The 13015-nt window shown below is 39.3% G+C and overlaps 1 protein-coding gene across 4 annotated transcripts in view; it reads left to right on the top strand.

Annotated features, from left to right (window-relative positions):
- Nucleotides 1-10822, top strand: part of GARS1 (glycyl-tRNA synthetase 1) — a 45419-nt gene extending 34597 nt beyond the window's left edge. For all 4 annotated transcript variants that reach the window (XM_081534800.1, XM_081534799.1, XM_081534802.1 and 1 more), the window contains 5 exons: nucleotides 3417-3502; nucleotides 5068-5177; nucleotides 8101-8194; nucleotides 8744-8934; nucleotides 10522-10822. In XM_081534800.1, the coding sequence (XP_081390926.1) occupies nucleotides 3417-3502; nucleotides 5068-5177; nucleotides 8101-8194; nucleotides 8744-8934; nucleotides 10522-10647 (607 nt within the window). In that variant the 3' untranslated portion in view covers nucleotides 10648-10822. The remainder of the gene's footprint in view (nucleotides 1-3416; nucleotides 3503-5067; nucleotides 5178-8100; nucleotides 8195-8743; nucleotides 8935-10521) is intronic.
- The last annotated feature ends 2193 nt before the right edge of the window (nucleotides 10823-13015 follow it).

Raw genomic sequence — 13015 nt, 5'->3', positions numbered from 1 at the left:
GTTTCTTATAGACAAAAGCCTATACCCACTGAAAAAATGTCTTTTCAAAAAAACGTACTTGAGGAAAAAGAAGAGAAAATATTTTCAGACAGAAAACTTAGAGGATGCATTGTCAGCCAGAGTTACACTACAAGAAATGTTAAAGGAGTTCTTCAGGCAGAAGTGTGGAAATTTAGATCTACCCAAAGAAATTAAGAGCTCTAGAAATGATGGCTATGTGGGTGATAAGAGTGACATTTTCTTTCATTTCTTTAAAATGATATCTCTGAATTTCTTTAAAAGATAATGAGTTGAGTAGAGAAAAATATTAAGTGTATTATGAAATTTGTAATGTGTAGAAGTAGCATTTGTGTCATCAGTAGCCCAAAGGATGGGAGCCAAGAATTGGGAATATGTAAGAATAATGTATACTGTTGTAGGTTGCACATATTACATATACTAAGTTTAATAAAAAAGGACATATAGTCAACTTTAGAGCAATTGCCTGGATAAGACACACAGAAACCAAAGGGATATAACTAATAAACCAATAAGGGCACTAAAATAAAATAATAAAAAATGCTCTAGAAAAAGATAGGAGAAGAAAAATGAACAAAGAACAGATGAGACAAATAGAAAACAACTCAGGAAATGGTAGATTTCAACTCAACAGTATTGCTAGGTATTTTAAATATAATGATCGAAACACTCAAATTAATAGCCATGTCAGACTGCTTAAAAAATTCGAGACCCAGTTAAATATTGTTTACAGGAAACCGACTGTAATTTTAATACAGACATACTTTGGAGATATTGTGGGTTTGGTTCCAAACCACTGCAATAAAGTGTATGTCACAATAAAGTGAGAGACACAAATTTTTTTGGTTTCGCAGTACATGTAAAAAGTTATGTTTACACTATAATATACTCTATTAAGTGTGCAATAGCATTATATTTTTAACAACAGTGTATGTACCGTAGTTTAAGAATACTTCATTGCTGAAAAATGCTAACCACCATCTGAGCCTTCAGCAAGTAGAAATCTTTAGTAACATCAAAGTCTTTTACTGATTATAGATCACTATTCCCTTGTGGCTCAGCTGGTAAAGAATCTGCCTGCAATGCAGGAGACCTGGATTCAATCCCTGGGTTGGGAAAATCCCCTGGAGAAGGGAAAGGCTACTCCAGTATTCTGGCCTGGAGAATCCCATGGACTGTAAAGTCCATGGGGTCGCAAAGATTCAGACACGACTGAGTGACTTCCGAAGAAGAAGCAGAAGACAACAAGTCTACTAATAATGAAAAAGTTTGAAATATGCGGAGCAGTTATCAAAATGTGACTCAGAGACATGAAGTGAGCAAATGCTGTTGGAGAAGTAGCGCTGATAGACGTGCAAACACTGGGTGGCCACAAACCTTCAATTTGCCAAAAATGCAAAGCTTGTGCTTCTTGTGAAGCACAAGAAAGCAAAGTATGCCTCTACCCAAATAGGTTTAAAGGGAAAAGAATTTTAAAAATATTTCCCATCAAACATTAATCAAGAAGGTGGCGTGGCTTATTAACAACAAAGGAAACTTAAGAACAAGCAAAATTATCAACTTGCATTTCATAATGATAAGGGATCAATTCATCAAGAACATAACATCACTTCTAGCCATGTATGCCTCTAAAAACCACCTCAAGATATGTAAAGCAAACTTGACAGAACTGAAAGGAAAATTAGATAAATTCACAGTTCCAGTTAGAGATTTTTATACCCCTCTCAGTGATTGGTAGACAAAAAAGAATTGGTAGGAGTTTGAAGGTATAAACACTATTAATCAACCTACTTGTTGTTTGTAGAATACCTAATAACTGAAGAGTATATACTTTTAAGTACATTTGGAACATCTTTCATATTTTTTGTATCACTCCAGCAAAGAATGACTTGGCATTATCAAAGGGTTGTTTTTAAAAAAATGCAGTATGGGAGTCTCCTTATGGTCTGCAAACCCTGAATATTTTATAACTGAATATTTCATAATTAGCCCTATACAGAAAGTTTGCCAAACCTTGTCATAGACATTAGGCTACATGAAACAAACTTTACAGAAAAGATTATATGCCGTACTCTAGGAAAGACAAACCTAGTTTAGAGTAGTAGAAAGCACATCAGTGGTTGAGTGAGAATGGAGGGGATCGAAAGAGAAGGGACCCAGGGGAACTTTTGGGGCCATAGTGGGTGTATGTGTATGTGTATTTGTCAGCTATCTCAAGATGAACACTTGTAAGTTGAAAATAACATTATCTATTTCAATAGGAAAATTTTAAAACATTTATGGTCTCCTAGAATTAATCTGTTTATGATAGAATAACATCATATCCCATTAAAGTTAACATAGGTTACTAACAGATTTATGTACAAACAAGATAGCTTTTTAAAAATTATTCTCAAATAATAACTATCTTCTTGCTAATTTCAGCTTTTTTATAACTGTTACATACCCTACACTTAGATTGTGCTCACAGAGAAAATGTATATGATACTGTCTATGTGGAATCTTTAATGCATGCATGCACAAACTCCAGACAGAATAGTAAAAATGGAAGAAATCAATGAAAATCATTCATATGATGTGTGAGATTATCACTGCTAAAAACTAGCAGAATGCAGTGTACCACGTATCAGCCATACAGCTCCAAGGACAACCACTTGAGGGCTCTCTTTTCCCAGCACCAAGCTGCTCGTGAGCCCAGACACATCCAAATTGATCATAATGTGATGAAATACCTCATAAGCTAAAATACAGGTATTACGTGAAGTGCTTTATAAAGGTGAATTCTTATAACCTGAGATGGAATGGGCATATCTCAGGATATAAACATGCAGCAGTCGGTGATTTAGGGGGGATAGTATTTTATACTGACATATCACCAGAATCTTTAAACTTCTTTTAAGCTGATCTTCATCAGCATAAGTATAAAAATTTAGTTTGGAAAAAGTGTGGGAGTTTTAAAAATTCTTTCTGTAAGATGACAAGTTGATCATTTTTACATTTGTTGGGACAGTAATGAGAACAGTGGTCTTTTTGCCAGCAGACCTGTTTCTGACAAATTTATTGTAATTATTCTATAACTGAGTTTTTAAAAAAATTTTCGTTGGTTTTACCTTGATCTCAAAATCAAGGAGTTGGTCACTAAGTCACTTGTGGAATTTTATAAGACTAGCCACATATTTGGATGCTTCCCAAAATACTGTTTGGTGCTGTTGTTAGAATAATACTTAATTTGGTACTCCATATGAAAAATTTAAATTTGACTTCAGTTGTTATATCTGGATTGTTGACCCAGTTGTATTACACTTAAAATGAAAAGAGGTTTAGCAGTCTGTAAAACTCCTTTAAATTAAGGCATGGGCATCTGTGTTTTCACTAATATGTGCTTTGTTTCATTGTAGGGAATTTACTGTTGAAACTGAAGGGAAAACATTTCAATTGACAAAAGATATGGTCAATGTGAAGAGATTCCAGAAAACGCTACATGGTAAATTTGTAAAAATAATTAAGGAACAAGCAGACAAAAATCATTACTCCTTAACGGCATTTTTTTTTAAGTTTCATAGCATAACTATTTTATGGAAAATTTGAAGAAAAAGATGAATCCTTAATGTTACAGCCCTAAATTTGATGAATATGTTCAAGGCGTTATCTTGTTTTTTTAAAAAAAAACATAATTGTACTCATACTGAAAAATAAGTTATAATGCCGTCTTTATGTTTTCTGTGACTGAGGCACATATGAAGAATATCTCTTTGATTAAAAGCATCTTTTTTTTTCTCACTTTAAGGAAAAATTCTTTTATTTTTTAAGCAAAAGAGAGAACTTATCCACACTGTCTTTTCTGGCAGAGTAACTTATTAAAAGTCATTTAGGTTAGTGGTCGTTGATGCTTTTTGAAATCCAAGGAGATGATTATTTTTTTGTAGGACAAATTCTATGAGTTGATCAATGAGTATTTTGAAGAAGGTATGAAGGATTCTTGGTTGAATTGACGTTCCTGGAAACTGAGAGTAGTGGGTATTTGAGACACTACTGCCCGTGGAGCGAGCTGGCCTCCTTTTCCATTTGTTTTTGGCCTGTCTCATTGTTGCTAGGGTGCAAGGAGCTGTAAAAGCCGTTGGAGCAGTGATAGGAGGGAGCAGGGGAACCCTTCTTCATGCTCTGAGGCCTTTTAGCCACATCCTAGCAGCTGGCTTAGAGCTATCCTTCACCATTGCTCAGATGCCACCAAAGGATGGGCAGGAAATGCCTTGGTCATTTCTCAAATGTTACTCTGGTGTGTGAGTTTTTGGTTCCAGTTATCTCATTTCTCTTGAATCAAGCTCTCAAGGCTAGGTCAGTTTAGTTAGATGTGGATAGTGCTTAGCCATGGTTCCTTTCTGAACAATAAGTAATAATGAAGACAATTCTTATGTATACCACAAGTATAGCTTCACCCATGGGAAGAGCTGTGGGGTCCCTGGTCTTTGATTGACTGCTGGTACCTGAGCAAACTCTTCTCTAAGGGACTTCTGACCCCAGAACCTTGGAAATACAATACCCGTAACCTGACTCTCTTAAGGAGTTCTCATCCAGGTAGTAAGATGAAAAGTAAAGCACAAATCAAATGATACTTGTATGTAGGAGTTGTTTTCATTAAAGTTGCCAGCTGTGGTGGTGGATTTTTAATTCTAGCAAAGTCTTACAGAAGCTCTAGAGTTTCAATGCTTTCTGCATAAGTGAGGCAGAAGGCATTGCTCATAGCTTACCAACTTGGTGAAGGAATACACTGGTATCTTGTTTTATTTTTTATGCTATATAAACAATTAAATTTGGTAAAAAAAAAAAAAAAAAGTTTTCCCCTCCAGTTTTCTCTTTAAAGGCATCATGTTTTCTACCAGGAAGTAGTTTTTAGGAATGTTCTGATTTTTTTGTCCTGCTGTACAGGATCAATCACAATCCATCTAGAACAGAGATATTTTTAGGGCCAGTTAGAATTGTTTAGAGAGGACCCGAAGTGTATCATGTGGGGTTTAAGAAAGTCTTACTGAATTTCTGTTTCCCTTGCAGTGGAAGAAGTTATTCCGAGTGTAATCGAACCCTCTTTCGGCCTGGGCAGGATCATGTATACGGTATTTGAACATACATTCCAAGTTCGCGAGGGAGATGAACAGAGAACGGTGAGTTGTCATGTACAGTGTACTGTTTGTTGTCTTACAGTGTCAGAGAATGACATTTACTGAGTGATGTTAAGACAACTCTGAAACAATCAGTTATTGTTTACTGGAATGTTAACACCTTTGCTTAACAGTTTACAAAGCTTTACAGCTTTACAGCTTCCTTGTCTCATTTGTGCTTTAGAATGTGTAGGTTATTCCAGATGCCATTGTTTTAGTTGCATCTGAGTTCTGAGACAACATATTACTTTGGGAGAGCTGCCTGTATTGCATCAATGGAAGGAGTGCTCCTTTCTGGATATACTTGTGTTTTTAGAAACTTGGGAAGGAGGAGATGATTTATAGAATTTGTACGAACTTAAAAACTGAATTTATACTTTGGTAAAGCATTAAAAGGAACCTTCTCAAACTGCATGAAATTGTCTGAGGTATTTTGAGGGTAAAGATGTAAATTCCTAGGTTTTAGTCCAGAGAAGGCAATGGCACCCCACTCCAGTACTTTTGCCTGGAAAATCCCATGGATGGAGGAGCCTGGTAGGCTGCAGTCCATGGGGTCGCGAAGAGTCGGACATGACTGAGCAACTTCACTTTCACTTTTCACTTTCATGCATTGGAGAAGGAAATGGCAACCCACTCCAGCGTTCTTGCCTGGAGAATCCCAGGGACGGGGGAGCCTGATGGGCTGCCATCTATGGGGTCGCACAGAGTTGGACACAACTGAAGCAACTTAGCAGCAGCAGCAGTCCAGAGATACAGATTCACTAGGTCTGAGATTCTAGGATCTAGGTTTGTGTGTGTGTGTTTATAAGAAACCCAAATGATTCCATTGTGGGAGATTGATAGATCATAAATTGAGCAGAAGTATGTGACGTGTAGGCTTTCCCAGCATTCACACCTAGCTAACACTGCATGTTTTTAAGAAGTCTTCATCTCTCAAGTTTTTTTTGGCTCCAGTGCTTTTGAATTACTGCTCCATGTCTTCCACATAGCTCTTCATTATGGCTTATTTCACCTTTCTCACCTCACCTCTGGTTGTGGAAATTATACTCCTTTGATGTATAACTACAGGTTTCCAGGAAGATCACTCAGAAGAAGAATACTAGAGAGGAAAGGTTGTACAGCTCAAATTAACTGAAAGAAGCATTCTTACCTGTGTGACCAGCTAAAGCTGAGTGTGTACACAATGCTGGACATCAGCTCTGTAGTTTTTCCTAGGGCGTTTAGCCTTAAAGATGAACTGATTAGTTCTCAGTTGGATGGCATCACTGACTTGATGGACATGACTTTGAGCAAGCTCTGGGTGTTGGTGATGGACAAGGAAGCCTGGCGTGCTGCAGTCCATGGGGTTGCAAAGAGTTGGACACGACTGAGCAACTGAACTGAACTGATGAGTTCTTGGCACCAGTATTTTTAAAAGTTTGATGTAACTGTTGATAATGTACAGCTAGTAAAGCTACTCTTTTATTCTCTGCCCTAAAGTCACATCTTCATTTCCTGACATTTAAGGAGTGGCTTTTCATTCATTAACAGGTAGCAGGAATCTGAGCCTGGACCCCAGAGATGCAGACATAAGGGATGGTTCTTCCTGAGGAATGACATTATACTTTACTGAATGTGTCCTTTTTTAGAGGCCAAGTTTGCTTCAAACTTTTCCTGCTTATTTTTCTAATGAAAAGGTTTTTTTAAAAAAAGCTTTCAGCTATTCCTTTGATTCTATAGTGATAAAACTAAAGTTGTAATAGAAATTTCTTAAAGACTAGGCAAGAATAAGTTACAGTGTTTTATGAATTACATAGAGATTTCATCATGAAGAGGAATTTGATTAGGCTGTAAGAAGCCAAAAATGTTTCTAAATCATTAGCACATTGTCCCTCAATCCATTTTTCTATAAATTTGGTATAAAAGCATTGCTGGTTAGATAACCAAAAAAAAACATTTTTCTATAAAGCCAGTTCCCGACTTCTCTCTCACATTAAATGGAATTATCACAAGACTAGGAGAAGAGTGGAATTATGAGTGTTCCACAATTCATGCGCCATATTGGTGCAGTCTAGGGTTTACTTACAGTGGAATATTCACCATTGCTTGACATTTTAAGATTAATTAGGCTTTTGGGGGGCCAAACTGGACCCTGTGTCATTCATTATTTTTATGGGACCTATTCAGAGTCCCATATTCTTGCCTTCAAGTGAAACTTTTGTACAGATCCTATTTAAGAACTATCTTCAGCTCTCATTTCCAACCCAAAATGGTAGAATTGTTTGCCTTCTGCCAAATATTGTTGGTTTCTTTTATTTGTGTAACTCTTAAATCTGTTTCAGGAGCAGTTTAGGAGGGCTGTACTTTTCTCTGGGTATACAGAACCTCATTTGGGGTTTTTTTTGTTTGTTTTCTTCCTACAATTTATTTGGGACATGCATGTAAGCTAATTAAACTGTTCTGTTTTACTTAGTCACTAAGACTCAGACATCCTTCAACTATGCTGAATCTCTTAAGGGACAGAATGGAATTTTGTCTGTTGACACTACTCTTTTGATGATTTGGGGGGAGGTTCTTAGGGATCTCCACAGAAAGAAGTAAGGCTTTTAAGTAGTACCAAATAATTACCATCTTAGATGGCAGTTTTCAAAATGCTTTACATCATTTAATATTTTTATGACTGACCTGCAAAATAGGCAGAGCAGATAGCAGAGACCTGCGTTTTAGGTGGAGAAGCTAAGATCCAGAGAGGTAGAGTTCACTGAGTTGGTCCAGATTCTGAGCTGAAAACCAGATCTTTCTGATTCTAGTTCTGGTTATCCTGCTGTCTGTTTTATTGCACTGCTTTTCCACATCCTGTTTTCCGGTATTGTGATAGTGAAATTTGGACGTTAATGTTTAGATCTTTATACACTAACGCATTTGGATGTCTTTTTAAATCATCCAGTTCTTCAGCTTCCCTGCCGTAGTAGCTCCATTCAAATGTTCCGTCCTTCCATTGAGCCAGAACCAGGAGTTCATGCCATTCGTCAAGGAACTATGTAAGTAAATCCAGTTGGCTAATCTCCATGGGAATACTGTCAGGCAGACTGAATTTTAGGAACTGTCTCTTGAAAAAAAAAGTATTGAATAAAGAGTATGCTTGCTCGGATGTTTTCTCCTAGCATTTGAATGAGTTGGGACAGGACCCAAGAGTCGGATTGCATATTGCTTCTGCTGACCCTGCCGGTCACTTCGTCAGGGGATACCCAGTGGAGGGTGACAACCCTGTGGATCTGCAGCTGCTGGACTCAAAGCACTGAAAGGGATCTTTGTGGCCGTCTGGTGTGGCCCACACATTCCAGAGTTGGGAGATAGGAGGCATCCACTGAGCTGGTTGGGGCCATACCAGTCTCCACCTTGGCTGTTCGTGCCTCTATAGCCAAATGAGATGCAGGGATGAGTGAGGGTTTGGGCTCCAGCAAGGGCTTAAACTTTGGGAATTTTTCTGTCTCTTGCAGCTGCAACTTCTTGCTCTTTTGTGTTAGCTCCTGTTATAAGTTTCCTGAGCTCATATGACATTTTTAATTTACTGGATTTATTTTGGATAGCGGAGGCCTTGACCAGGCACGGCATCTCTCACAAAGTAGATGATTCCTCGGGATCCATCGGAAGACGCTACGCCAGGACTGATGAGATTGGTGTGGCTTTCGGCATAACCATTGACTTCGATACAGTGAACAAGACCCCTCACACGGCCACTTTGCGGGACCGAGACTCCATGCGGCAGATCAGAGCAGAGGTAGCTGCCTTCATTTTGGCATTTGTAGTCTTAAAGATGCGTACTGGTTCCTTCCTAGCTGAGATGGATTTTGTTGTGTTTATGCTTCCCTTCTTGTTTTTGTCTTTTTCATTTTAATCGTAAGTTTGTATCAGACAGAGCACAGATTTCCCAAATCCCCTAGGCTTAATTATGAAAATATTCATTAACACTTCTCTAATATTTAACAGCCATTTGTATCACTCTGGGCTCATTCTGTGACAGTTTGCATTTATGATTATTTGAGCAAGAGAAATATGATCGCAAGTGGTTGTTGCCATAGTTTTATTGGTAGGCTTTGGGGGGCTTAGACAGTTTTATCTTTATATTTCCATATAAGTGTACACACGAGTATGTATAAACTTCTTCATGCTAATCAATTCAAAACAGTGAATAATATTTCAGTAATTTTACTTGATGGGAAGGAAACCACGGAGATGGGAAAAATACAGGAGGGAAAGAAAAGAGTGACCACTTTGACAGCTGCCTGACCAGTTTATGTTGAGCAAGTTTGTATTTAGAGTGCCTTTCATTTGCTCTGCTTGTTACTGAGAGTTTGTAATATGGAAAACAGAAGTGAAAGGCTGCTTTTTTCCCAAGAGAATTTTCAGTCTACTATAGAGGTCACACATTTCTGGCTCATCTTTTTACAATACCAGATCTGGCTACTCTGAACCTTTATTCCTGTCAGGCAGGGGTTCTCAGAGTATGGTCCCTGGACCAGCAGCATCTGCATCACCTGGGAACTTGTTAGAGAAGAGAAATCTCTACCCCAGAACTGCTAAGTCAGAAACTGGGATGGAGCTGGGGTTTGGAGAGGGAGAGAGGGCGGGCAGAACTGTTCTAACAAGCCCCCCAGGGACTTGCCTGGCAGCCCAGTGGTGAAGACCCTGCACTTCCAATGCAGGGGTGCAGGTTTGATCCCTGGTGAGAAAGCTAAGGTCCCACATGCCTCATGGCCAAAACGCCAAAAACAGAAAACAGAAATGACATTAAAACAAATTCAATAAAAACATTAAAAATGGTCCACATCAAAAAAAACCCAAAAACCTTAAAAGAAACAAGCCTCCCAGATGATTCCTATGGTTGGTCGCTCAGGTTTGAGAACCCCTGCTGTGGTGGCCACCGTTGGTTCTGGCTGATGAACAGCTGGCCCCTTCCTTGGTAGGGGCTCTCCAGTTTCCTGACTTCCTTCACTCCTATTACTTGCCTGACTGTGGTTCTAAGAGTTGAATTTAATACGTATGAAGTAACTTCAGGTAGCTTGGAGGTTTGGAATGACTAGGAAAGGCTTTGTGGGGAATTGGGGTGCCCAAGGGAGCTGGCAGGGCTTCTGGGCTGGAGGAAGAGCAGGACCCCAGCCTGGGAGGGAGGTAAGCATAACTAGGTAAAGAGGCTTTGGTGGGAGTCACTTAGAAACACACCGTAGGGACCAGTTTTTGGAGGGATCCTGTCACTGTGTAGACACGGACTCGACTTTGTCATTTCCTGAGTTCAGGGTGAATCCTCTGTTCTTGACAGCCTAATCCAGTTGGTTGATTCTGGGACTTCTCTTTTCTTTTACCCCAGGTCTCTGAACTGCCCAGTGTTGTCCGCGATCTGGCCAATGGTAGCATCATGTGGGCGGATGTGGAGGCCAGATATCCTGTCTTTGAAGGTCAAGAAACTGGGAAAAAAGAGGCAATTGAAGAATGAGAACAGTTTTGGCAACTTTTGACCATTTGCTCTAATAAAAGAATAACTCTTATCATGTCCACTTTACAGAAAAAAAAACAGCATCTCAGTTCCTCCCCAGGACTACATTTTATCCTCAGTGGCTGCCTGATCTTACTCCCACAATTAAAGTTGAAGGAATTCTGAACACTTGTAACCTACATGCTCATGTTTCTGCTATTTTTCCTACCTTGGGTAGACACTCATGACTTAGTGTGAAACAGTGAATACACCTTAAACTTAACTTTATCCATAAGACCGTAAAATTCACTTGAACAAACTGACAACGTTTAGTGTATTTACAGAGTTGTGCAACTGCCACCACCATCCAATTTTAGAACATTTCCATCGCTCCTAAAAGAAATCTCATGTGCATTCCAGCCCCAAGCAACCACTTATCTGTTTTCTGTCTCTATGGATTTGCCTTTTCTATTCTCTTTTTCTGAGGTGATGCATTGTGCTGAAGAGGCAGCAGTCAGTCGGGGGACTGGCTTCTGGGAGGAGCTGAGGTGTGGAGGAAGCTGCAGAAGCAGTGAAGGAGAAGGAAGAGACTTGCTGGGGTGGGGGTCGAGGCTGCTAACCCCAATATCCTGATGACACTGCTCTTCAGAGTGTCCAGGTGTGGTGCATCAACAGAAACCGTCTATTTTAATTCTAAGGTGTGCTTGTACTTGGCTTCCCAGATAGCCCTGGAAACTGCTGAACTCCTGATGCAAGAGGAACCCCATCTGCCATGTCTTGACTTAGCACTTCTCAACCATCACAGTGTCTTGATTTTAGCCTAGTAGTTTTTGGCTCAGCGTTTGAGGGACTTCACTTCTATGATGTTTTTGTATAGAGTCAGAGCACATGTGTTTATTTGTTAGGAAAGAATTGAAGGATGTGTGAGTTTGACCAGCTCTTAATTTGCTGTGTTAAGATTGTCTAGCATCCCATCGTCCTCTCAGATGGTAGAGAGGAGGGGAGGTGCCATATCCAGAATGTTTTCCTTGTCTTGAGAATGAAGAGCAATTGAAGAATCCCACTGGGATTCTCTCATCTTCGTCTCTTCTCCAGTGGTGCCTACCACAGTGCTGTACACAGTAGGTAGTCAGTAAATAGACTACATGAGTCTTGATTTTGAACAAACCTCTGGGGAAGAAATCATTTCACTGATGCTGTCTCTTCTGACCTATGCTTTTTAAAGTATTCATTATTAGAAGAAACAGGCTTTTAAATAAACTGAGTTTTTATTTTCTAAGGATTTTTTTCACCCCTTATAATATAGCTCTTAACTTGGTGTATATTCTAGCATTCTAACATTGGGGCTGGGACAGAGGTGTAGGGGGGCAATTGTCTTTACTACTTAACATTTATTTAACTTTTCACAGTGAGCACCTCCCTAGTCAATCACCACAACCTCAGGCGTTGTTAAGAGCTCCTTAATAGGAAAATATATATTAAACACGTAGATTTATCTACTTTGGATCATAGAAGGATTGGAACCAAAGCTCTCTTCACTTTTCATTGGCAAACACATTTGTCATGAGTTAGATGGTGGATATGAATTCTACAAGCCCTGCTTTCTCTGGTCTTTCCTCTAGGTGCAATGCACGATTTCTCCCCAAAGAGCCCCTACTGCCTGTAAAGTGATTGATACCTGCGTGGGGAAGCTGGGTCAATAGCCGATGGTTATGTCTGTCATATACTTGCTTCTAAGCAAGCAGGGGAGAGCTGTTTTCTAAAGAGGCTCTACACACCAAAGAGTGTGTGCACAACTCCTCTCTTCTGTTCAAGTCCAATGTGTAAGCCAGAGACTTTCTGGCTTTATGTACTATGCAGCCCATTATTTATGCATTTGTATCAAACTGTGGGCTATCTCGGGAGCTGGCTAAGTAGCACTGTCCCAGAAGTCACACCTGTTCTCCATTCTTCTCAAAAATAGGAAGAAAGGTGATAGTCTGATTTCCATGGAATGTACATTAAGAAAACAGTAGTTTCTTGAAAACTTAGGTTGAATGCAGGACATTCAGAAAAATAGGAGTTGTGTCTAGAGAGGTGGTGGGTGCCTGAGTTCTGCAGGAGTCCAGAAAATACTGCTGAATGGCTCATAATAGTAAAATACTGAGTATAGAGTGGTCCAGAACTCACTGTGAAGTCATATAAATAAATGATCCTACTAGTCAGGTGATATGGTACTAGAGATGTTGGATGTTCAAAGGTCTTTGTGATAACAATTTGAAAAATTATTTTGTCAAATCCCTTGATAGATTAATTCTAGACCCTTATTTATTAGTCCCTTAACCGATAGAGATGGAGAAGGAAATGGCAACCCACTCCAGTATTCTTGCCTGGAGAATCCCAGGGATGG

Source organism: Giraffa tippelskirchi, chromosome 10 (genome assembly GCF_054371585.1).
Source record: "Giraffa tippelskirchi isolate mGirTip1 chromosome 10, T2T-mGirTip1v1.2.pri, whole genome shotgun sequence".
Taxonomy (NCBI): Eukaryota; Metazoa; Chordata; class Mammalia; order Artiodactyla; family Giraffidae; genus Giraffa; species Giraffa tippelskirchi.
This window is presented reverse-complemented; position numbering and strand designations above follow the sequence as displayed.